General features: G+C 39.3%; 1 protein-coding gene across 3 annotated transcripts in view; it reads right to left on the bottom strand.

Moving 5' to 3' along the window:
- HMCN1 (hemicentin 1) overlaps positions 1–27,183 on the bottom strand; it is a 343,610-nt gene that overhangs the window by 244,187 nt on the left and 72,240 nt on the right. For all 3 annotated transcript variants that reach the window (XR_014793395.1, XM_084866565.1, XM_084866564.1), the window contains exons 2-4: positions 13,212–13,282; positions 3,445–3,603; positions 2,385–2,507 (exon numbers count right to left, since the gene is read on the bottom strand). Coding sequence is in view for 2 of the 3 variants with exons in the window: in XM_084866565.1 (XP_084722691.1) it covers positions 2,385–2,507; positions 3,445–3,603; positions 13,212–13,282 (353 nt within the window). In the remaining variant the exon portion in view is untranslated. The remainder of the gene's footprint in view (positions 1–2,384; positions 2,508–3,444; positions 3,604–13,211; positions 13,283–27,183) is intronic.

The raw sequence follows: 27,183 nt of genomic DNA, 5'->3' as shown, positions 1-27,183 counted from the left end.
AGGAAAATGGGGCTTAGAGAGACCACATCACAAAGAAATATAGAATGTTTTATTAGTTAGGATGCATTTATCTTTGGGTTACTGAATGCTCAACTCTAACTGGCTTAAGCCAAAAGATCATTTCCTAAAAAAAAAAAAAAGTATTTCCTTAATTTTAGAGACAGCAGTAGGATGGGGTCAAATGCTAACTTAATCCAAAGGTTTTGGATGTTGTTAGTTTTCTATTCCCCCTTGTATTTGTTTTGTGCCTGACTTGGATGGAGATGCCTGCATCAGATCTGGGATTCACATCCATGTGGGACAATATCTGGAAGAGGAGAACCTGTGCAAGACACCCTTAGCTAAATTCCCCTAGAGTCCCAGTGTAATAAAGCAGATGGGATCATCTCTCCTGAACCAATTGGCCAGGGGGTTGGGTTGGCTATGATTAACAGATAAATTAACAGCCCATCCCGAATGGCACCAAACTCCACTTTATAAAAATGGGCAATTTTAGCAATGCTGCTTTCTAGTCCTATTCTGCCTAAGCAAAATTTAAAGACCAGAATGCCAGTTAATGATGTGGAAGAGAAGCTATGAACAAACGAATGGGTTAAATTTCTTTTATATATCTATATCTATAAAGTCTTTTTTGTGATATATACCACATTTTATAAACTATTATTCTTGGAAATTGTTAAAAATTATTAGGTCTATAAAAATCATGCATGGGGTCACTTATTTAATAAATACAGAATTTTCTCTGTTTAAGACAACAATATTTTCAATTTTGTGCAAGTTAATCTCCCTAGGTATATGGATATAGGTGTAGTTATAGTCACAGAATGTACCATGTTATTTTCCAGCTACGGGACCCTAATAAAGTCTATGGTTCTCCCTTAAAGTTACACCCAATTTATAATCGGAATCTCCCAACTGTGCTTGACTGCTCACGGATTCAAACAGCTACTCTTCCAAACGCTCTGGGTGCAGGCCATGTCTCTTTCCACCACTTCTCTTCCCTAGTATCTCTGCTGGGAACCACCATGTCCACTGGGCATGGCATCCTCTGCTGGCACGACTCCCATGTGTCTGTGCTGAACACCAAAGTCACCTCCAACTCAGAGCCTCACAACACCCTAAGTGGGCGGTGTCCTCCTTGATTCGAGACAGAATGGCACGCTTCCTCACTTAGGCCCTACTATGTGCTCACAATATTGACTGTGCCGCAGGGGTTTGCAAAAGTTAAGATGAAAAACAACTGCAACCAGTGTCCTCAGGGTCCGTCATACTCAGTGGGATGGGTCAGGAAACTCAGTGCCTGAGAGAGTCAGGTGCTCTTCCCCAACTCTTTTCTTCCCAGGCTCCCAAATTCTCATGCAAATGTCCATACAAATGACTGCCAAGGCCTTCCTGCAGGAGTTGTCAGACTCTGCCCAGGCACTTCTGATCCCTACAGTAGGCACAGTAGCGACTCAAGCCATAACCCTCTCTGAGGCTGTTTCTTCTAAGAAAAAAACAAATTTAGTCTAAAGTAACCTTCTAGGTTTGTATATTATCTATTGATTTAAAAATATATTTTGCTAGATTGTTTATTCTAGGAATTGGCAATGTCCTATCATGATGTGATAAGAAGTCTTTAGCTATAAGAGGACTATTGAACCATTTCATTAAAGTACAGAGGAGTCCGTCATGGAGTTAATAGAATGAATGTAGATACAGTGACCATATCCATCAATTGTGAGTTATGCCTACATAAAACATCATCTCTACAGTGCCAAGCTCCTAGAAACTTAAGGGGGAGCCAAATACTCTTTTTTATCACAGTGAAGCAAAGGAAAAGTGACAAAAAGGGAAAGAATTAGGACAACTAGACATATCGCTAACACTTTTTTTTTTTTTAGAAAATACCAAGATTTTCATAGTATGTAAGTTACAGATTTTATTACCAAAATCTAGTTTTTAGAAAACTAGACAGTAGTTACAGTTTTTACTTTTAATCTGAGAGATCAAAGTTCTTTAGAATTTTACTCAATAACCAACTTTCTCACATTTTACTTCAGTAAACAGGAAAGCCTTTACCAGTTATCCAAAAACTGTGCATCAGAAATATGAATTGACCTTTCAAAGCGAAAAGAATGACAAAAATGTTCAAATCCCACTAAATACATTTTAAATACATTTATGCACAAATCTAAGTAAGTTGTCAATGTAGCATAATACAATCTAGAAATTAATACGAGATAAACCTCCGCATTGGCTTAATGCCTTTATTGACCTGTGGCCTAGGAAAATAAAAACTTTTTGTTCAAATAATTTTTGAAACCAAATCTGTCATGAGAAGGTTGATAGCTGATATTGGTAGAGTACCCTGTAATAAAGTAGACCCACTTTAAGACACTCACCTCATTAACCTGCTTTTTGTCCAGGTGGAATACTTGACCAGAACTTGTGGAGGCAATTTCTTCATAGACTTTGTATCCAATATGGGTCCTATCATCGCAATCTCCAGTGAGCACAAATACCACCTTTGATTTTTTTTTTAAAGAGAAGACAATTTAAAGGGTTTTCAGAAAACAATATACATTTATTGAACACCTATTATGTATTAACATACTATTAGACAAGTGGAATATATTTAACATATATTTATATATTCCTCCCTATATACGTGCACTTGGCAAAGTTCTTCTTACCAAACAGATTTTATCATCTTTGTATCAAAACAGACATGTGACTTGCTTTGGCCAGTACCATCAGGCAAAAGGGACATTCTATCAGTTTTGAGCCTACACTCAAGAAGACTTGGGTATTTCCAACTGATTTCTAGTGTTTCTGCCTTGTCCACAAGAAGAGCATACCTGTATCAGCTTGCTTATTGGTCTTAGATAAGAGACTGAGAAGCCGGTGAGGCAGAGTTAAGTTACCCCAGATATAAGCCTAAATAAGCCAAACTCAAACTATCCCCAGACATACAAGTGGGCAAGTCTAGCCAAGCTCACCTGAGCTCTGCTAACATGTGAGAAATAAAGGCTCTTGTTTTAAGCTATTGAGAGTTAGAACTGCTTGTTACACAGCAGTAGCTAACTGGTACAATTAGTAACTCTAACCCTGACAAGATTCCACATAGGAGATGACAACGTAAATAAAGGCCTTTTTTGCTGGTCTATGTTTTTCTCAGTTACAAGGACACAGTGGTAACAAGTACCTTAATTAATCCCCAAATAATTTCTCCTCTGTATAAAAACAACAAGACATTCATTCACATTCTTTGTACAAATGTCACATATCCACTTATACACGTAAATTAAATGATACATACATATTGGAATACGCAAACCTGGATTAATGGTTGTAATTATTGACATTGGCACACACAGTACTGGTATGATCAAAAAAGAGAAACATGCTGTATTCCTTACAGCTGTATTCAGATGGAACATTCAGGGGTTGATTCCCACTCACCTGTGACTGTTTCTGTTGGATAAGCTGCAGAACCTCGTGCGTGAGCCGATAATCCTTGGACCGTGCATCAGTGAAAACATAGATGAAAGAACCAGGAAGAGAAATTTCCAAGGCAATTTTTATAGCTCCAATACTCATTTCCGGACAATCACCACCACCCTGTTGAGAAGCAGAGGGGGGGGGGGGGGGCGGGAATGGGTGAATGCAAATATTTCAGAAGCAGAAAAGAAAGGGGTGTTTTAGTTATGACAGGTGGCCTCAGGAGCTCTAGAATTAAACAATCTCTCTTCACTTTGATTTTCTGTCAGTTTGCTATGGGATTAGACACTTTGTATATGAGAAAATGGAAAAGATATAAAGTGATGTGAACATGAAAAAAACAAAAAACACTGCACTTATGAATAAATTCTAAACTCACCCAAAATACACAAAGTAATGGAACTATTACATATTTTTATTTTTATTGAATTTATTGAGGGGACATTGGTCAATAGAATTATATGTTTAAGTGTACAATTCTATAATATAGCATCTGTACATTGCATTGTGTACCACCCAAAGTCAAATCTTCTTCCGTCACCATATATGTATTTGACTCCTTTTACCTCCCACCTCCCTTCCTCTTGACTGTGTCTATGAGTTTTCCCTTGTCCTGTTTGTTCCCTTCAGCTCTATATCCCACATATTAGTAAAATCATATGGTTCATTACTTTTTCTGGCTGACTTATTTTGCTTAGCATGTCTGCATCCATACCACCCTAAACACACCTGATCTCTTCTGTTACATGCTTTTAGCTACATGTTGAGGCACTCTCCCATTCTCCTTCGTGACTATTTAACATATCACCTCTTTTCTTATATCTTCTTACTCTTATTTCCTGACCTTGCTTCTCTTTTCCTGAGGAAAGGGGAGCAATCAGAAGAGAACCTTCATAAACTCCTGCTGCGATTCCTATGAACCTACCTGCAATAGCAGCCACCTGCCCGGCCTTCACCTGAAGGAACCATTTGTGGCCCCCAAGTAAATCTGACTCCTCACCTGTGTCTAATCAAGGACATGGCCCTGTGGCTGTCTCCTCTCTCTACTCCAGCACCAAACCATTCATCTCTGCTGCATCCTTCCTACCAGCAAACAAACATACCGGCATATCTCCCATACCCCAAGGTTTTGCTCAACTGTTACTATCACAGAAGCCTCCCAGGACCATCTTATCCAAAATACACTCTCTGTGTCATTGTTTTTACTCTGCTTCATTTTTCCTACTAACACGTGATCTCTGAGTTTTATTTACTTTTTCTTTTTTTTAAAAAATATTTTTATTGGTTTCAGAGAGGAAGGGAAAGGGAGAAAGAGATAGAAACATCAATGATGAGAGAGAATCATTGATGAGCTACCTCCTGCACACCCCCACTGGGGATGGAGCCCACAACTGGGGCATGTGCCCTGACCAAGAATTGAACCATGACCTCCTGGTTCATAGGCCAACACAGAACCACTGAGCCACGCCAGCTGGGCTGCTTGAAGTATTGAAACCAACCTTATTCTCCTGAACAGAAAGCACCTCATTGAAACCCTGAATCTCATAAACATGATATTTAATATTGGTTACTACCCAAAGGAAAGAGTGTGGTGAGCAGACACAGCTATAACTCTACAGAGAAATTCACAAGTGGAATTACAAACGAAAGGCATTCCTTATATTCCTGGAACTTTTTAATATCTTATTCTAAAAAAATAACTCTTTGACTTTTATGGAAGTACTCCCATAAAGTCTCAAAGCAGCCAGAATATGGGGGAATGTCAACTCACAAGGAAACATTTTGACCCACACACATCGGAAACCCACGTTGGCTGTGCTTACACCTCCCTTACAAGTGGTTTGTGCTGCTTATTAATTTTTTTTTTTTTTGGCTGTGGAAATCAGTGTATTCTTTACAATAAAAATAAGTATTCTGCCTTGAATTTCACATTTGTAGTCACAGATTATATTATAATCTTGTGGATTATAAATTATTCTCGGAATTAAAACTCTTTTCTTCCCAAAGCAGTACAATATCTTTACATAATTATCTTTCTGTTTATAGTAGTTAGTAGTTATCTAAGAATTAAAACTAAATGTTAACTAGTAATTCATATCTTGGACTATTTGTCTATCTCACTGTCAATATAGATTCCTGGTGTGAAAAAAGAGTGTTGTTTTTTTTTCCCCAAAAGAAGTTAACATATAACATTACATTCTTATAAAAGCTTCCTACGTGATACTTGAGTTTAATTTTGTCATCATTTAAAACCATAAAGAACCTATGCTAACACAGTAGCCACTAAATAGCCTCATGTGGCTACTGAGCACTGAAACTGAGGAACTAAATATTTCATTTTAAGTAATGAAAGTTTGAAAACACAAAAGTACTAATTTTTATATTAATGGTGTTGAAATTATATTTTCGATACAATGGGTTCAATAGAGCATCTAAATTAATTTCAACTGTTTTAAAACTGCACATGCAGCTCACATTGTCTTTTTCATTGGCCAGCACTGCTTTCGGATGATACATTTGGTTTAGTGATGTGCACTCCCTTCCAGACTGTGATTTGTCAAGTTGTTGCTTTGATCTGAAAGTCTTCTATGAACTTGGTTTCCTGGCAAAAGTTATTAGGAACCAAGTTCATGTCGCTTCCATTTACTAAGGTCAGGCATCAAGCTGCAAACAACTCCAGAAATCTATAAATTATTCACTTTTGTTTAAATATATATACACACAAAGTTTATCCAAAAGTTCGCACTTGTTTATAAATTATAAATGTAGCTTGTCAGAGGCACTGCAAAAGCAGAGAGAGAACGACTCTCCTTCTTCCGGATGCCCACCGAAGACTGGTCGTTCTCCCATTGCAGCATCTGCCGAGTTGTATTATAATTTATCTGTTTCCTCCCACCAGATCTTGGATTCCCTGGGGAAATTCAGTAAGTGTTCCATTTGCTGTTTGATGAATGAATGGACGAATGAATGAACAGTGAGTAAATGAGTGAATGGGATTGTACAAAACAATCTAGGCTCATCTGCTGTATTCAGGCTGAATGTAACTCAATCTTAGCCCATCTCATTTCAAGTTATATAATTCCAGGTGTAAGTACAAGTTCAAAAGGTACATAGTACTCTCCCATCTCCCATTTATGGTATCTTTAATCTATTTCTCTTCTCTCTTTTCCCTCCCATAACCTCTCCCCTCTCTTTCCCTCTCCCCTCTCCCCTTTCCTCTGTCCTCTCTCTCTCTTTCCCTGCACACCTACATGAAGAAGGAAGATGAGAAAGATGAACTTTATAACGCATTGAACCGCATAATTTCTTAAAAGAATATAAGGGCCTGACTTTGTAAACTTTGTGGTTTCATTTGAACTCTAAAATAAAACTAATTTCTATCAGTAGGCACATTCTTGCTCAGTGTTTTGGATATTCATTTCATCTTTACAAGTCTACTGATGGCTATAGTTTACTAAGTTGCCAAAGACACTTCAGATAGGAAAAAACAGAAGCATGTGACCTTTCACAATAAATGTTGTGCCCGGAATGAAAGAGAAAGAAAAGGCTGTAACTGCAGAGTCACAGTAATAATTATCTTAAAAAAAAAATAATCCTGGAAATCAAGATTAAATAAGAATGAAAAGAAATCCTATCAATGTAGGTAGTAATAAAACACAGATTAGTATGCTGTCTTTTCTAAATACAAAACAGTGTAGACGTGGCAAAGGAATAAACAGAACCTTTAAACCACGAGAGGAGTTGGAGGAAAATGATGTCTTAGTCCAAAACCTAATGGGAAAATGCTCATCAGAGGACCAGGAAGGCTACTCTGTGGGCAGGCCTTTGCCTTATGCCTTAGGATTTCTCTCCTTGCTAACCCATTTCCACTCTTCTGACCTCATCAGCCATTTTCACTGAACTAGTGTTTATACCAGTTGTTTGCTAGGTAGGCCTAACTCTAATCAAAAAAAAAAATCTGACCCTCTTTAGCTAGGCTCATGCCTCAGTCCAAAGGAATTCTTACTGCCATTGCAACATTTTACCCTTATTCTGACATGAGTACAACCCACTGAGTTCAGCCTCGTTTCAAAGTCAAGGCGGTATTCCTTTCCCAGGGAACACCCATTGCCTGCACTGTCTTATTGGCACCATTTGCCCTTTACCGATAAAATTCAGGAGTGACTCTCAGTGGCAAGCAGCAAAAGTTTACAAGCCTCCGTCCTTGTTCTTAAAAAATACAGCTGTGCGAGCCTATGACCAAGAAGACATGTGGAAACCATTAAATCACATCGAATCTAATTTAAAGTTGGGTCCAAGCAAGGATATAATAAATCAGAACAACTGCAGAATTCTACAGTCAGTGACATGCGCTGGGCTTCATCACTTGCAGAAAATATGGCAGGGATGCACGGAGAGCTGGTCAGAGGCTGAACCTCAAATCTCCGTCATCAAAGCGAAAAGAGACCTTACATCCCAGGCAGTCCACCATGCTGGCCTTCGCTCGTCTGAAGGAGGTGGAGTCCCAGTCAGAGAGCTGCTGAGCTCGATTCCAGACATAGCAAAGGTCAGCCAATCACAGCACAGCCAGCCTTTCAATGTTACCGCCTGTCCGTGATCAGGCCCTAACACTTCAACTATTGATCTTTCCATCTGTTGGAACTTTTTTCCCCCATGTGTGGTCTTAAGAAGACATTCAGCTCACTTCGATTCAAATAATCACGAAGATACTATGTTCTTGGCACTCGATTTCTTGATAAATAAATCAGCAAGTGATGTCCCTTTCATAATGCAAAAACATTTCAAAAGCTTCCTAATTCACATGAATTACAATGGGCCATGGTCCTTTGAAGAGGAAAATGGCATGGAGGCGGCCAAGTACAACAGAAACACACATCCAGTGCCTAATGTTCAGAAGACAGGTGTAAGCACGGGGTTAACTTGAGGCAAAAGTGACATCTTGGTGTTTAGTAATTCTCCTTTCAGTAATTCTCCCCTTCTCTACTTCTTAGAGAATTTTGTCCTTTCTCCTTCAAGGATTCTGTGCCTTTTTATCATGACTTCATTTTTGCCCCATCAAATGAAGACATGGCCCTGGTCCCTGGTTGGGACGGATTCCTGGTCTCTCCTAAAGATGGCTCCGATGCCCAGGCTGGCAGTGGCTCAGTGGTGTTAGAGCATCGGCCTGAGCAACCGAGGGCCTCGGGTTCCATTCCCCATCAATGGTATAATATATAAGATTCCCCACCAGCACCTTCCCTCCTTCAGCGCATGCGCAGGAGGCAACCAATTGATGTGTCTTTCTCATATCCCTGCTTCTCTTGCTCTCCTCTCTCCCCCTCACTCCCTCTCTCCCATTCTCTCTAAATAAGGATCAACGGGAAAAATATCCTCACTCCTTGGGCGAGGATTAAATTTAATTTTTTAAAAAGATGGCTCCCGTGTTTGTTAGGGGAGAATGAGCCAGGAGAGGAGAGGGGCGGGGTCTAAGGAGGCCCTTGTAGCCAATCACCATTTGCCTACTGGAGAACTAGGCATTCTTCCTGCTTGTTCTATCTCTGGACAGGTTTTCTTTCTTCTCATATTCCCTCTTCTGTGACCTTAGTGTTTACTCTGTGCTCCTTACCCTGCCACTAAAATCTCTCCCCTCCTTTCCGCTCCAACACTCACACAGGGATTTTACAAACTTTGAGGCACATTTGCTATTGGGCAGTTGAAGGAGATTATAATGTTGTGATTCTTTTTATTCAATAAGATATATTTATACTGCTGGTGTTATTTTAGGTCTTGACAGAAAAAAAAAGTTATCAACAAAATGCATTTTTACTAATTAAATCATTATAATTAATGAATGTTATAAGGAAGTTCGAGATAGACCAATTTTATTGTTTTTTTTAATAGCTAGTAATCACAAATTAAAATTGAACTAAGATCTAGATCATCTCAAAAGACTATACTATACTATACTATACTAGAGAGAGAGGATAAATGACGATTTTAAAAAGTCAACATGAATATAGAAGGATGGACACCTGGTTTAAAGTTTACATGAGGAAACCTGAGGGAGTTAGCTGGTGACTGCCCCAGTATTCAACAATGCCACATGCCTCCCAAGAAAGTCCACCTCAGCTCCGAACCCTCAAACATCACACCAGGGGGCCTTCAGGTATCATCCAACGAAGGCCAGTGCTCTCCATTCTCTAACTGGTGTCAGTTCATGCCTGGGATATCAATTGGTTTCTGGAAGGAATTCATACATCTGAATGGGTAATAGAATAAATAATACTCAAAGTTAACACCAATGCCAAGTCTCTACAATTCTTCTTGAGAGTTTTTTAAAGCCTAAGAAATGGACTCTTGAGAACCACTTCTGAGCAATTTGGATTGAGAAGAAACTCATTTCCTTTACATCCACTTGGTTGAAATGAGCGTTATCGTTTTCTCTAGGGGATCCTGGCTTTAGGTTAAGGAACACTCTCCCAAGGAAAATATTACTATCTCCATCCTTACCATCATCTAAAAACTGACAAGATTAGATGCAGTACTTATTGCTGGGAACAGAGCAATCCCTCAGTTGGTGAAGTAGTAAGTATGGAGTAAATGCAGGCATCCTAGGTCAGTGGATCCGTCTTCTTCAATGTTATTTTGTCACATGTAACTGCAATGTTTACTCTGCAATGACTCACGGATTTACCCATGAGAACACTCCCACACATGCACAATATGAAAAGAAATCAAGTAATTTCCCATTAGAATCCACACCCACCCCATCCCGTCTGTATAATCTGCTTTGAAAAGCAATCCTGCAGCCCGTAATACCCTTCTCTACTCTTTGTCCTTTGAAGTACACACAAAAGATCATTAAGAAATCAACCAGGTATTTGCTTCTGGACAGGACACCAGGATCGATGGCCAGAAAAGAGCCAAGAATCACCTCTCCAAGCCCTTCATTCCCTTATCTCCGTCCCCATCCTTCACTCCCTGAAGATACAGGATCCTTTGGCCCTCAGAGAATTCATCACTCTGAAGAAAACTCTAGCGGCAAACTAAAGCTTTAATTCTGACAATAAAAATCAATGAAACACCACCTACATATACAACTGTAGTATAAACACTACCTCTAAGTCTCACAAAATGCACCTTGTTCTTGTCTCTCCAAGGAGTTTGTAAGGTCACACTCAAAGTGTGAGGTCACACTTTGTCCTCCTCTTAGCTTACCACTCTTAGTAGCGAGATCATGTGCTTGAGCAAAGGGAGCAATTTTTTGTTTAAAATTAACTTTGTCCTTTGCTGCTCAGTAATTTTAGGTGAGCCATTACTCAAAGTGATGGAGGTAAAAGTGCAAGTCAAAATCTTTAAGGAAAAACTTTATTTCATTGAGGTGGAGACCAGCCATTGACCTACATTTGTCATTAGTTCTCTAGTTACATACTTTAAAGCAAAATACAAAGAGATTATCTAAATGAATTTTAATTGGAGAAGATCAATAAGGCTATTTAAATCAATATTTAGAGTAAAAGTAGCACAGTGATTAAGGGACAGTGGCAATAAGTACCTTCAGTTTATTTTTGTGTGTGTGTCTTTGTCAATCCTTACCTGAAGATATGGGATCAAGACCAGAATTGAACTCGGACCCTTCAATCCAAGGGTCAATGCTCTATCCACTGGACCAGACCGGCCAGGGAAATACCTTCAGTTTTGAAACCAGCCTTGCTACTTGCCATTTTGGTGACCTGAGTAAGCTTGAGAATCTACATTTGTAAAAAGCAATTTTACTATGTGTGGGTTTAAATTAAGAGAACAACTTATACTTGCAAAATCTTTCACAAGCACATGTTCCATAACTGGTGTTCATTTGTAGTACATTTATCTGGTGATTATTTCCCTTAAAGGAACTGTGGAGCACTAGAGATAATAGAAGATATATATACCTAAGCGACTGTTACAACTGAATGACCAACCAATCACTATGACATGCACTGACCACCAGGGGGCAGATGCTCAACACAGGAGCTGCCCCCTGGTAGTCAGTGCGCTCCCACAGTGGGAGCACCGCTCAGCCAGAAGCCGGGCTCATGACTGGCGAGTATAGCTGCAGTGGCAGGTGAGGATTTAAATAAATAAATTAAATTAAATTAAAAGTAATTATTAGGTTTTTAAAAGGTGTCTTTTATACCATCAATTAAAGCTACCTTCATATGGCATTCATTTATTCAATAGCCATTTAAATCCACTCTGCTGCAGACACTAATTCATCCCATGGGTGGATCTGATGCTCAATAAGAGCTACATGGTTAAAGCTTTAAGAGATCATGGGAGAATAGCAGACCTTAAAAAGTTCATGAGAAACATAGACTGGTTGCCTCTGGCACACACCCAATGGGATTCAACCCAAAACCTGGGCATGTGTCCTGACCAGGAATTGAACTGGCGACATTTTGGTGCACTAACAACACTCAATCAACTGAACCACACAAGCCAGGGCACAATACAATTTCTTGTTCCCACAATCTATATACAGGATTGAAATTTTTATGTAAAGATTTTTTTTAAAGAGAATCTGGACATCCAAAGTGACAGAGTACATGTTATGTTGAGGGACATAAAAGTAAATTGTAATTAAGTATCAAGATAATGACTAGAAAAAAATACCATGATATAAGAGGAAAGAAATGAAGTATAGTAGTGAAGATAATTATCAGAATAAATTTAGTAAAAAAGAAATATAGTCAAGGGATAGCTATATAAAATCTACTTAGATACTTTTTAAATATAACCAATTTAGTAATAATTTTAAACTACGGATATGCACAATATAAAAATGATGACTGAACCTTATCTGAAATATCAAAATTTGGGTTTTTTAATATATGCCCCAATTATGACCATATACAGTTCTTACATCATTCACCCAACAGTAAAACTAAATCATGAAACTTCAAAGTGTAATTTGGACTCTGTTAACAAGAAGCAACAAAGAATGCATAAATACGTGGAATGACAAATTGATGTGTTTTGTTTTGTTTTGTTTTTTGACTCTTTCTCTCTCAAATCCATAAAATAAGAAAAAGATGATTCCTTATGATTCTCAGAGAAGGGACTCAGCACAAGCAGGGGTCAGCAAACCTCTTTGGCACAGGGTCACATGATAAATATCTTAGGCTGTGTGGGCCAAAGATTTTGTCACAACTACTCAACTCAGACACTGCTGAGTGAAAGCAGCCACCAGCAATGCATGAATGAATGGTGATACTTTGAAACCAATCCATCACACTCCCCGACCCACTGCTCAATTCATTCAGGACTCAAGTGAGAAAAAGAAGTCGAACTGGAACAGAAACATCTACACTAATAAAAGAGAAAGATGCAAATTGACCATACCTTCATGACACCCACAGCCAATCAGGAGTGAGTATGCAAAATAACACAACAAATATGGTGGGTTAATTTGCATACATGGGTGCTGTGGGGCAGAACACACCACCCCAGCCACTCTAGGCCTCTGGGCAGCTTGGGAAGGCAGAAAGGTGGCTCCAAGCAGGAGCAAAGGTGGAAAGGCGGCTCTGGCCAGAGCGAAGGTGGTGCCTGCAGCCAGGGGAGGGAAGGCCCATTCTTGCACAAATCTTCGTGTATTGGGCCTCTAGTCAATAATAACTTCTTTTGGGTATAAAGATAGGAACAATCAGCTAAAAGTATATGATTTTTTCCTTTCCCTAAAAAATGAAATAAAGTTGAAAGTAAGCACTCACCTGAACATATAGTTCTCTCAGTTCATACTGAAATTTCTTGGGATCTGTGGTAACTGTCACTGGGCCAATTTCTGTGAAGATAAAAATGACATAGGTAAATAAATCGCAATTAACAGCATAAAAGACTTTAACACGTTGTCTTTGCAAATGTCTTTTCACTGTGGAGTACGTTATTTATTACTACAAAATAATGTGCAAAATTACAGCTATTTCTTCACTTATAGCTTCCAATAAATAACTAATAGTTTGCATTAAATTATGCATACCTAAAAGAGTGGGTTTTTAGCCTTGCAAAAGGCAAATGAGCAATCAAAAACGTCACAAGACAAAGAGTCAGGAGACCCCAGTTTCAGTCCCTTTCTCCTCCCATGGGTCAGTAAATATGTATTGAACACTCATGTTGTCATTGGATTTTAAGTGAATCACTATCCTATGATTCTGTTTCCTTAACTATATACTGTAAATATGTCTGCAGTTTTTCTGGAAGTCCAAACTTATTTTCAAATAAAAAGTTTGAACACTAAACAACAACAAAATAAGAACAAATACCCTTCAATACCTATTCCACAGGGTTTTTAAGAACTTGCAGAAGCAAAGATCTGAGGACATTAAAAGTCCAGGAAAATGTCCCTCTCACTTTCTTCCCCATGGCTAGGTTTCATCTCCGTCATTACCACCATTCTGAGCTGGCAGTGACCACCATGACTACCTCTGGGGTTGCTGCCACTCTCCTAACTGCCCTGACATATTGCAAACATCACTGCTTCAAATAGGAGCAGGTGGCGGCCACGGCATTTGCTGGAAAACCAGGACCGAAATTCAATGAAGAGAAGAAGCCCAGGTGCCAGTGTAGCTTGAGTTAGCCATATTATTTTAGGATATACCATGTCTGTACTAACATTTTAATCTCTTTTTAAGATAAAAATCAATCTTTAAAATAGACAAGTCGAAAGTAGCCCTCACATGTATTAAAGATTTTCCCAAGGAAATACCCATACATTTAAACAATTCACGTGAGTTTCACATGCAGAGGCACACCAGTTTAAATCCCCTGGGTAGATTCAAACATTTTTCTAGTACATCTAATGAATATATTACAAAGCTGTAATATGTAACTATAGTACAACATCATGAAAACACTTAACATTTAGTTTTTATAATATAGTTTTCTAGCTTCCAAGGGACACAGATAGAAAAGGATCTTGTGACTTCAAAGGAAAACAATTAATTAGCCAGGCTTTCTATAATGAGCTCAATGTGATACAAAAGCAGGCTGTAGGATTGTAAAAGCCAAAGAAGTGAATTGGAAAAGAAGCACCATTTGTCCACCATCACCTATGTAATTTTTTTTTTTTTTTTTTAGAAATTACACGCAAAAAAAGTGCCTCCATCCTTCACACAGATGAGACACCTTGCAGAATGCAAAAGGAATGGAGAGGAGATTGGAGGAAGGATGAAAATGCAAACATCTACATTCCATGCAGAGCGGAGCAGTCGTTAGCTGTGCAAAAGTCACGTCTTGAGTATATGGAAAATCGGCGAAGCCTACTCCCTCAAGACTAAACAAAGGCATACTTTGCAAAGGAATGCCAAACAGTGAGGAACATGCCAGGCAGTTACACTGACATGTAAATTGTCAGCAGTAGTGTGAAGCCAAGCTCCCATGTTCCCACATGGCACAATACTGAAATAATTCTGGAATTCAAAACTCAAGCAGTAGAAAGGAATACAAAATATGCTAGAGGGGAAAAAACACACAAAATTACAGAACAATGAAAAGTGCATACGTGCAAGAACATTCCCTTCAATAACAATTTTTAAAAATAGTCCTGGATGTATGCCTGGTTCTTTAAGAATGAAGACCAAGAAATTTTATCAGAGTAAGAAGACCGATGAGCCTCCATTCAGTTTTCAAGAGACTCCAATATCCACCTGTGTTCAACAAAGATAGGAAATCTCTCCTGCAGCTCATTAATAAACATTTTTTTTTTTGCAAACCACATGGACAGCTGAGATAAATCTTTTATCAGTTATGAGGAATACTCAGGAGAGGTAAAGACTTGCGGAGCTGCCATATCCTTCCAGCTGGAAGTGTCCTTTCCAGCTCTTTTGAGTTGAATGATATGACTACTTGGCAGAATCGGCCCTCCTCCCTTCAGGACTTGCTTCCATCCCAGTCTTTGTCTTCTCTTAGCAGAGCCCTGTGCCAGTCCTATCATGAGCAACTTCCCCTTCTCTTCCTTTTTGCTCATGTTGGTTTCATCCCCTGCCAAGCCTTTGATGACAGTCAGCAGGTACAACTCTGTCCTCCCTTCCTGCCTGAACACGGTCCTCCGTTGCTTACAGAATGAAAGGAGAACTCTCCAACACATTCCAGGCCGTCTCTCCTACTAATCCAATCTTCCAAATTCGTCAACACCCTTGACTTAGTATGAAGCTACTGTGCTTCCTCGCCACCCCCGTGACCGTCCCCACTGCCTTTCATCTGCCCAGACACCTCGCATTCTAGAAAGCCTGGTTAAGTCCTCTCCCCTTGACAGTGTTGCTTTTTCTCCAATTTGCTTTAATGTTGTTTTGATAGTATGTCTATAATAAATACATGGAAAGAAGGAAGGTGTGTAACATTTAGCAGAATGCTTGATTAATTTTGCCTCATTGTATATGAAGAAAACACACCAAATAACAATAAAATAACTATCCATCTCCAAATAGAGTCGTCGAAATAGAAGAGGAATGGAAAGATCATTTGGTTCAATTCTCTTTTCTGCAGACAAGAAAACGTGAGGTAATCCTATATCCTATCAAATTATTGTTATTACCTAATACGATATTTGCACTTATTTTTTACAATTCACAATTCTTGGTAACATAGAGGGAGTCCCTCTGAGCCTCACAACAACCTCATGAAAAAGGAAGAACAGATAAAATTCATAAACAATTGAAAGTTAGGTGATAAACTAAAGCCACCCAGTCCCTTTGAGGGCTAGCACCGGACCCTGTGCCTGTGGCGTGGGGGCATCTACCACATGAGACTAGGTGATACTGCAACTGCCAATGTGTCTCCCTCACTGGACTGTTAGCAGAAGATGAATGGTCTCAATGTACCTACAGTAGATTCTGTATCAATAAATGTATCAAGATGGAAAGCAGGGAGACAAGGGGGGGAAAGCAATGGAGGTTAAACCCAGATCCTTTTTTTCATTACACCATGAAGCCTCCATGCTACTAACGTGATCACTGAGTAGCCAACCAACACTTTTCCGTTTCCTCTGTTAACCAAGGAGCTTTGTTCTTTACTTAAATCAGGTTATTGATGTAGGTAATCAGCAGACAATTTTCCACATACAGCAAATCTTTCAAACAAAAGAAACGTTAAGGTAACATGTATTATTACAAATATGAGAGATGCCTTGCTCTTCAGAAAACCACATTTTTTAAGACATATATTTTTATTGATTTCAGAGGGAGAGATAGAAACCTCAATGATAAGAGAGAATCATCGACTGGCTGCCTCTTGCATGACTCCCTCTGGAGATCGAGCCTACAACCTGGGCAAATACCCTGACCAGGAATGGAATCGTGACCTCCTGGTTCATAGGTCAGTGCTCAACCACTGAGCCACACTAACAGGGCCAGAAAACTACTTTCGATTAAAAACAATAACTGAAACTCTAAGGAAGTCTTTCCTCTTTTCATTAATTTGTTATTAATGAAACTAAGGAAGCCTTTCCTTTTTTACATTAAGTTTGTTATTGCCCATTTCCTAGCGATTTATCAGATGCTTGAATTTTTTTTCCCAGCATCTCAGCCATTGTTCTCTTAATCTGAGCCGCTGGATTGTATTTGAGAAAATAATGGAAAGAAATTCACAAGGTCATACAGTCTTTTCTTTCACTGCTTCACTTGGCAAGATCGATATCTACTTGCTCATTTCCTTTTTCCTTTTCATGAACAGACTTCTGCTCCTTATAGTTTTTCTTCACTCAAAGTGGTTCCTTGATAATGTGAGGAAGATTTATTGCTATTTGTGGGGGTCTGAGCACTGTGGGTGAATAATTTTATAACAGTGTCCAAATGTTCTTCGTTGTTGTTTTATAAAATATGTATTTTTGGTCTTATATTGACAGTTACACGTATATACATGAGAAGTTAAAACAAGATCCCCCCACCGCCCCCTACGCTGCATTATAAACTAACCAATTATATTGTAAAACATACAGTAGAAGAAGCAAAGATATATATAAAACACAGGGCCTACCATGATGGAAATGGAAATATAGTTGAAATCTTATAAAATATCAAGCTATGAAAAGCTTAAGAAGCTAATCTAGCCTCTGAGAATAGCCAGGTGACCCGGGGGGGAGGGGCAGCACATTTTTCCAGTGTCTGGAGAGGACAGAGAGACCCTGAGCTCTTGGGAAGCACCCTGTAGAAGAGGCATCAAGGAGGAGATGAGGTATGACTGGAACTTACTGGTTCACAGAGGGTGACATGAGAGCACAGCAATTCCAGACACTGAGACATGGCCCGCTCAGAAGTCCCTTCAATGAGCAAAATCTCCACAAGTTCCACTTCCTAAAAACTTCTACTCCTAAACAACTAATTTAACACAAATCAACTCCGATGTTTTCTATGTGCGAAGTTTGCTAGTGTAAACACACATATTCAGAGCCTTAACGTTATCTAAATGAAAACTGAAAAATCCTATTTCCGGCTTTGGGGTACTACAGAAAATCAGATACACAACCACCTTTACTTTTACTGTTTTCAATTTAACCTCCAGTACACACGTCCAGATTTCTCTATCTCAGTTCAATTAGAATGTTGCTGTCCAGCACCATTTTTAAACGATCTGCATCTAATCCACAAAAACAGAACTGTTTCCTGACTTCGAGCTGGGCGGATGCCAACTATATTTCAGGACTCATTTAATTGAGTGCATTCCTACACACATTAAACAGGTAATTTTCAAGACCACTTACAGGCCCTTAATGATTGTTTTGACATGAAGTGATGAATTTGGTGCGCTTTATAAAATCCAGGTCAATGATGAATTCATGCATAGCCTGTTGGCTAATAGTGATTAAATAGCATTCTGCTCCACCATCCAAAGAGATTATTCATTTAACAATGAGTTGTGTGATAACCTGAAACAGATGCAATTTAACAAGGCTGCAGATGATAGATGTGCAATGAGTGCAAGTCATTCCGCTTGGACTGCTGAACAGGATACGGGAAAAGCATGGACACAAATTCAGCAATGTTACCCAGTTGTTTAGAACAGGAAGCAAAGGAGAATGCCTTCGTAACTGACACAGGACTTTTAGGCACATGGAGTAGGATGTTATTGCTTAGACTGGCCTGTGGCCAGGGCTGCAGCCAGCACTCTTGCAAAAACAGCCGTAGGATTGTTAATGGCCAACAAAGCTCAGACTCTCTCGGTGTTGCCTGTACTTTTATATACAAAATGGTATTTTCACGTCAAAATATATCTATGCACTGATGAGGTATTGTCAGAGAGATAAGAAAAGGTCATAGTTTAAGTCATGCTATTTAATAAAATTGAATTAACAGTCTTTCCAATGTGTTCAAGGTACCCTGAGAGCAACCAAGAAGAAAACTGATACTCTGTACAAGAGTGTTTTTTAAATTTAAATAATGATATTCTTATATAAACATGTGTTTTACATTTTAAGAAGACATTAGAATTCATTGCAAAGTTTTCATTGTTCTCTTAAGCAATTCTTTAATGGTCTTCCAAATAAATCTAGACATCAGTGAGGGATGAAGAAAAAAAGAATTATGAAAGGAGAGTTAAAATGCTGTTGAGGAAGAAAAAATGTGTTTGCAAATCCTTAGAAAAGAATCATTCATACTGTGGAAGTTTCCGCATGTTAGGAGAGCAGACTTAGCTTCAGCCCTGATTGCTTTCACAACTAAACAAATGCATGCAGTCCTCTGATCGTGCTTACAGGAAAAATACAATTCAGTGGTTCAAAACCATATTTGTGAAGCAAACACTTTGTTTTTAAAAATATGGGAATTGGAGACACTGTTAAAATATAATAAATGTTGCCGGGACCGGTTTGGCTCAGTGGATAGAGCGTTGGCCTGCGGACTGAAAGGTCCCGGATTCGATTCCGGTCAAGGGCATGTACCTTGGTTGCGGGCACATCCCCAGTGGGGGGTGTGCAGGAGGCAGCTAATCGATGATTCTCTCTCATCGATGTTTCTAACTCTCTGTCCCTCTCAATTCCTCTCTGTGTAAAATCAATAAAATATATTTAAATATATATATATAATAAATGCTACTGTGTGTGTGTGTGAGAGAGAGAGAGAGAGAGGAATAATATATGAATGGTTTCCCCTAAATACTTGCATTCATTCATTCAACCAACAGGCAATATATCGTTAAGGTTAGTTCATGTTGGCAGGAGAAGCTCAAGCAAGCAAATGCACTGAAACGGAGTCAGACATAGCTAGGTGTGTCTTACCAATTAAAGGGCCGTCTGCATGGACTTCTGACCACTGCAGGAGCACAAGGCCCTGCTCTCAAAGGGCCCTCGCCCTGGGGTTTAATGCTTTGCAGCCCCTGTTTTGAAATAATTTTATCTTTGTATCTGTGTTTTGTAAGTGACGGTCCATGGGACGGTGGAACATGCACTCTGAGCTTGGCAGTTTGGCTCCTGTGTGGTCCTGCCTCGCACCAGCTTCTGGGGACAGGTTCTCAGCCACCTGTTCTCCTACCCCAGATAACCCCGGTCCTGCCCAGCAGCCCCGTGTCTGCTTCTGCCGGCTGTCACCATCCGCCATCCGCCCTGGCAGGGACCTGGATGTGAGGGTGGAGCTGCTGAGATGAGGAAGCCAGAGCACCGGCCAAGGCCAGAGGCCAAGTCTCAGCCCTCGGCCAGGCCAAGCCTTTCCGCAGCTCCTAATCCAGATACCAAGCACGCCCGGCACGGAGGTCTGAGATCCCCAGGGGGGTCGCCTCCCTGCCAAGGGGTAAGGCAGCAGGGCCATGGGAAGAGGAAATGTCTGGCTCGGCGTCACCAGATTCCCGTCCAGGTAGAGCGCAGGGCTTTGGTCCCGCGCCCGGCGGTAACCCTGCAGCCCACCTGGCCGGAGGCCAAGCTCAGCTGCATCCCGGAGCAAAGACCTCAGAGGCCACTGGGTCCGCACTTGGTCCACAGGTGTCCTGGTGCCAGAGGGTACTCCCTCACAGGCACCATACCATGCTTGGCGGGTCTTGTCCTCCTTGCAACTCCGTGGCTTAAAACCATCAGCCTGGACCGTTTTATTTTGTGCGATGCCAGTTCTAAGTGCAAATATCAGAGCATTTAACTCATAGAGATTCATCCAAGTTGCACAATTCATACTTCGTGTGGGATGCCAGACCGGGCACCAGGGTTACCAAGGCTGAAGGAGGAATCGCTAACTCACAACCCCAGCAACAGTATAAAAGCCCCAGTTTTAACATGGCATTGAATTATGTAGCACTGTTTATTGAAAAGCATAAGTGATTTTTTTTTTTAATGAAAACAACAACAACATGGTTATATAAAGAACACTACATATTAACAGATGTATTCTGGAAAGTTGATTTATGGATTTAAAATATGACAAACCTCAAAAATAATTATTTCTTGCTTGTGTATGTTTTGAAATACTTAGCAACACTACACTTAAATTTGAAGACACCAGTAACTAAGAGGATAGAATTGGTGATATACAAATAAATATGTCATAAATAGAAAAGAATGAACAATCTATAGACACACTGTATCTGAAGACAAGGAATATAAAACAGGATTATTTCATTTAAAATATTTAACTTCAAGTAACATTTTACAGTATTGAATCAAAGAAGCTCCAAAAGGATTAAAAGATTCAATATAATCATTACAATTGTTTAACTGAATCTAAATTAGAATATAGGACACATATATAGAAGAATAGTGCCCTCCTTTTTAATATAATAGAGAAAGCACAAAGGAAAATACTGACAGGTATAAATATATACAATCAAATGAAAATATAAAAATCAAATTAAAATCAAGCCAGAGTTGGCAATATTTGTCATCAATTGAAGAAGATTAAAATCTTTACTATCCAAAGAGATCATTCCATTCATTAAAAAAATAAAATACCAATCAGTAGATAAAAGGAAAATTCATTGAAGTGAGAATAGGAAAGAAAAGAGACCAGGAGCGAATGTTCATCTCTAGTTAGAATGAAAGAGATGCGGACTGCAGCAAATTGGAAGTGCCTTACAAGACAGAACACAATTTCTTAAAGATTATCACTCAAACCAGAATAATAATAAACCTGGAATATTTATACTGTTGCTAAGATGATAAGTGGTTGCCACTTTTGTGAATTTACCATAGTTTTGTGTATTACGGGTGTGAGTCCTAAACTTTGCCTCCTTTGTTATAATTCACTGAAAATAAAGACATGGCTATTACTAGTATACCAATAAATAATGTCAAAGTAGAGATAGGATTAAAAGCATATGATTCTCTAAATAATATTAGTCAACAATTAAATTATTATTCCATGTATACACACAAGTAAAAGCTTATCATATAATAGTAAATGAAAAGGCAAGTCAGAATTGTACATACACTTTGTTGTAACTATCTACAAAGACAGATACTCATAAGAACAAATTTTAAAAGGTCACACAAGGTTAAAAATTAATATTTAGAATAGGTGGAGAAGGCAGAATACGTTTCTTCTTCAATTTTTTAAATTATCGTACTTATACTTTAAGAAGAGAGGCATTTCACTTAGTCACATTCAAGCTTGAGGTTTGCCCATGAATTTTGGCTGCATGCGGTTCTTAATTGGTTTTCAATGGCCACTAGGAAAAGGCACCAAAGTACGTATTTCTGAGCCTAGGCAAGATAACCTTGGAAATCGTTGATTTGAGACATCATCTGTTAATGCTGAGGTGAAACACTCCAGGTATTTAAGAGGTAATCAAAACAGTCATTATCTGGATATGGTGTTCATTTTCAATCCTCTCACTTCCAGCTTTCATCTTCCTTTTCAGTGCACAGCTCTGGCAATGTCGTCTTCTACAGTGAGTCTTTATTGAGCACACAAAGAACTCCTTCTGACTGAATGAAAGAAAACACTCTTCAGACACGTAACACTGAAGGTCAACCACAGTCAAACACGTAGGTTCCCTTCTGCTTGTTATTGATGTTTCTTTTCTCTACGTACTCTTGCAATGATGTGTGTCTTTTCACACACACACGCAAGTGTACCTGCCTTGCTTTTTTCTCTTCATAGAAGAAATATCGGAAGCATGAAATACCAAGTATGACTGTAAGTATTGAACACAAACTGGAATCATCAATTCCATGAACATTCATTTTTTTTATTTAAACACATCGCCTAAAAATGAAGAAGTTCAGAGGAATCCCCTCGTTTAGGGACTAAAAGTACCCCAGATTTGGAAGTTACCAAAGTCTCTTTAAGGTCAATGAAGTGAATTACTTGGTTCCGGTGTCAATCTTCTCCAGGGCATTTTTAACCCAAGACACCCCGTGCCCGCACCTGGTCATGGACAGCATCCACTTAGGAGCCATCCCTCTCCCTCTCTCCCCAAGTCACCCAAGCACAGCTGCACTTGCAAGAAAAGGCCTGTGTGTCCCCACAGATTCCAGGAGGTTGTGGCGATTACCCAGCACTTTCCCCAAACTGTAGACAAGCAACAAGAGGCACCCTGCATTTCTCGGGTGTCACCGTCGTCAGTCCTTTTATCCCTGCTCCAAGTTCCCAGGCTTCTCTGCTTCACGCTGAAGAACATTCCAGTGAGCTGATTATATCAAGCCTTCCCCCGAAAACCTGAACTCCCCAAGGCAGCGGTTGTTTCTCTGTTGTACAATCTGTACTCAGACCAAAATGCCACAATTAACATGTGTTGTACAGGCATCCCTGAGTAACAATTAGCAGAGACGTTGAAAGGGCAGTATTTCCAAATGAGGTTCCCAACCAAACTGACGAATGGCTCTCGGGTTAGTTAGGCCTCAGACCCCACCAGCAAAGCTGCAGAGCAGAGAGCAAGAGTGGCGTGTGCTGTGGAATGGTTCACTCCCATGGCCCACGTTTACCAAATGTTTGACCGTAGAGGCAAGTCTGCTGCTTTGGTTAAGAGCTCGGGCATGGTAATCAAAACTACCTGGGTTAGAACCAAGGCGCTGCCCCGTATTGGTGTTTTGCTTTCTCATTTTTGTCCAGTTCCTTAACCTCAATGATTCCGTTTCCTCATCTGTAACATGGGGATAATAATCATACCTTCACCTCAGAGTTGTCTTGAAAGTTTAATGAGGACAGCATGCTGCTACTGCCAGCAACTTTCGTGGCAATGTCAAGGGCATTAAACAAGGGCAATATTAAGGGAAAATGTATACTTATTATAATATAAGGAGTAACTTACCTCTGAGAGCTCAGAAAAAAATAATGCTTTTCTTGTGCTTATCCCTTAAGATAATATAATGAAATTGAATTTCCTTCCCTAAAAGGCACTAGAAAATAAGGTACATTCTTAAGCCATGCCATCTAAAAGAAAATTTACATTTTTACCTTGTAAAAGGTGGAAAAGTCAGCTTGTGTTTAAGTGAATTTTTAATTTTAGATAACTAAACTCTACTTATTTGCTGTTGGAAATAATCCTATTTAATAAAAGGTTAATATGCAAATTGCCCCCTCGACCGGGAATTCGACCAGGGGTGGGGCCAACTGGCTAACCACCCAAGGCCCCTCCCCCCAGCCAGCCAGACCCCTTCACGTACAAGTTCATGCATAGGGCCTCTAGTAGAACATAATTTCCTATACTTGTCATTAAATTAGATCTCAGAAGTCAAAGTTACATAATAACACATTTCATAAATACGCTTAATCTTTAATTCCCACTTTCTTGATACTTAAAAATACTAATACCCAAACAAGACTAAGATAAAAAGAGCATTTACCAAAAAGAGAAAGTAGGTATCTGATTCAGGATTGTTAATTAACATTTAATAAGAAATTGCTACTATCAAGTTATATTTTCTATATATAGTATTTGTTCCCAAAGTTATCTAGAAAAATGCCCACCTCTACACCTGTATTTATGTTTTTTCTTATATAAGAGGCTGTTTTTCCCCTTATCAAACTTTTCTTTAAGATTTAATTCAGGCCCCCAACCTTCCTGAATTTCTCAACCCTTAGAAATGACCCCTCTGAATTCTTTTAATGACACTGATGTGATTAGCATCCCCCAGAAGGGCCTCCAATGATAGTCACTCCCTTGTGTAATTCCCTGTTCTTGATCATGGGCTGAACCTAACTGACTGGCTTCTAATGAAGAGAATAGGGCAAAAGTGACAGGATGTCTCGGTGGAGATTAGGTTACAAAGAGACCATAGCTTTTGTCCTGCATGCTCTTTCTTTCTCTGCTGGAAATTACCCATGGGGGCTACCCTATTATCCTACAGAGAGGCCCACATGGCGCAGGATGAGGGCAGCCTCTGACCAGCAGCCAGCAAGGCCTTGAAGCCCTTAGCCCAACACCAATGTGAGTGACCAGGTGAACTCTTCAACAGTCAAGCTGAGCAATGACCGCAGACCCAGTCAGTACCTTGATTATAAGCTGTGTGAGACTCTGAGACAGAAGACCCAGCTAAGTTGTGCTGGGATTCCTGACTCACAAAAGTTGTGATGTAATAAATGTCTGTTGTGCTACAACACTAAGTTTTGGAATAATTTTTTATGCAGCAGTAGCTATATCCATTTACCCGCTTATTTAGTTTCCTGAGCTAGATTATAACTGCTCTGAGGACAGCAACCCTGATGTTTTGAATCTCTATCATTTGGGCAGGGACCCTCACTGTTGGATGATGGTGAAGTTACAGAAATACTTAGACAACAATTTTGGATAAAATAAACACAAACTTTCTTTAAAGTACTTACTATCATAATTTATAAAGGAAATAAAGTTAGTCCCTATCTCAAGAAGCTGTAGTTTAATTTGCAAAACAGAAAAAGCATAAACATATGTATACACATACATGTATGTTCATAATAAGTAAGTGCCCACAACAGAAACAGGTGGACACATACAAGACCAACTTTAGAAGGGGTGAAAATGTAAGGAATAAAAAGGGAAATTAAAAGTGTGGTGTATGGAGAAGTCGGAAAACAGTATGGCTATAAAAAATATTTAAGAAAAGAAAATAATATATAAAGTGATATAAAGAAAGCAATATAAATTTCTTAAAACAATTATGGCGCCAAAACCTGTTTAGCTCAGTGGTAGAGCGTCGGTCTGCGGACTGAAAGGTCCCAGGTTCGATTCCGGTCAAGGGCATGTACGTTGGTTGCAGGCACATCCCCGGTAGGGGGTGTGCAAGAGGCAGCTGGTCGATGTTTCTCTCTCATCCACGTTTCTAGCTCTCTATCTCTCTCCCTTCCTCTTTGTAAAAGATCGATAAAATATATTTAAAAAAAAACAATTATGGCATCTAATCCTAAAAAATTAAGAGAACATCTGACGTCACTCACACAACTGAAGAAAATTCAAAGCAAATTAAATTGAATTTAAGACTCTCATATAGTCATTAATGATGCCCACGCTCTGCCAAAGAACAGACTGACAAAAATGTAAGGTCTCTCCTGGCAAACACCTCTTCTTCTAGCACTTTTTAGTTCAGCAGCTCATTATTACATCCCTACTGGGTCTCAAGCGCCATGCTTGAAGCTGGCCATGGAAAGCCCGATGAGATAGTTCACGTTGTGGCTTACTTGCTATGTGAATTTACATGACTTCTTTTTAATTCTGTAAGTCTACTATAAGGATGTCTAGAAGGCATTTATCTGAAGAAGGGATTGAGCAGACTAGAATAGATTCCTAAGAGCCTTCCTTGTGTCTGACAGCATGATGTTTGGCACAGGGAAACACCTATGAAGACCAACAAGATCTCTGCTATATTTTCGGCAGTATTTAATCTTGTGCACTTTCCTGTCCAGTTTTCCAATTTTGTTTTTATTTCTGTGGTCTCATTTTTCTCTTCTATTTCTTTCTCGAGCCTCTCTGCTGTTTACCTACCAAATCTTTTCTGAATTCCTGACCTTCATAGACAACATGTATTTCTTTAATGGTTTGTGTTGCTTTATTTTGACATGTATGGCACACTCTGTTCAACCACCATTTTTATCTCTTTTCCAGTCACATGGATTTCTTCTTTCTCATAAACTTCCTTTGTCTAGCTTTTGGTGTTCCCGTACATTTATTCATTTTTTTTCCTTGTGATATATATGTTTTAAAGATCTTGGGCTGTTTCTTTTTCCCATCACAGTGCTGGAACGGGTACTTTTTATTTCTTTACCAGCAGCTGTTTGTTGGCGGTTCATGCGGGAAGCACCCAGGGACGTGTTCCAGGATAGCAGCACTTTTTCCCATGATAAATGACTTTGTTTGTATGTTTATTTCTGCAGCCCATGGACAGAGTAGCGGCTGCAGTTTTCTTAACTTACTTTTTTCTCCTCCCTGCAACAGAGGCTGGCCTTTTGCTGAAAGTATGGTTTGTGTTCTTTTGTCTGTTTGTTTCTATTTTGTTTCTTTCATGTTTAGGGAAAGAATGAAGATCACCAGTTCAGCAAAGATAGCCCCAAGTTTAACATAATATAATATAGTTTGATGATACGTTTATGAATACATTATTTTGAAGCCAAGATTTTCTTATCGGTTATAAAAATTAAAGCCTATATTTTTGGTTTATACTTATAAAGAAGAAATTTGGCTTTTTTATAGTTTAAATCTTTTTTTAAAGATTTTTAATTTGATTTCTTTTTAGAGAGAGAGTAAGAGAGAGGAGATAGAGAAATATTGACATGAAAGCAGAGCATCGATTGGCTGCCTCCTGCACACTCACAACCCAGGCATGTGCCCTAACCAGAGAATGGAATCAGCAACCTTTTAGTG

Source organism: Pipistrellus hanaki (assembly GCF_964339955.1).
Source record: "Pipistrellus hanaki genome assembly, chromosome: 18".
In the NCBI taxonomy this organism is placed as follows: Eukaryota; Metazoa; Chordata; class Mammalia; order Chiroptera; family Vespertilionidae; genus Pipistrellus; species Pipistrellus hanaki.
This window is presented reverse-complemented; position numbering and strand designations above follow the sequence as displayed.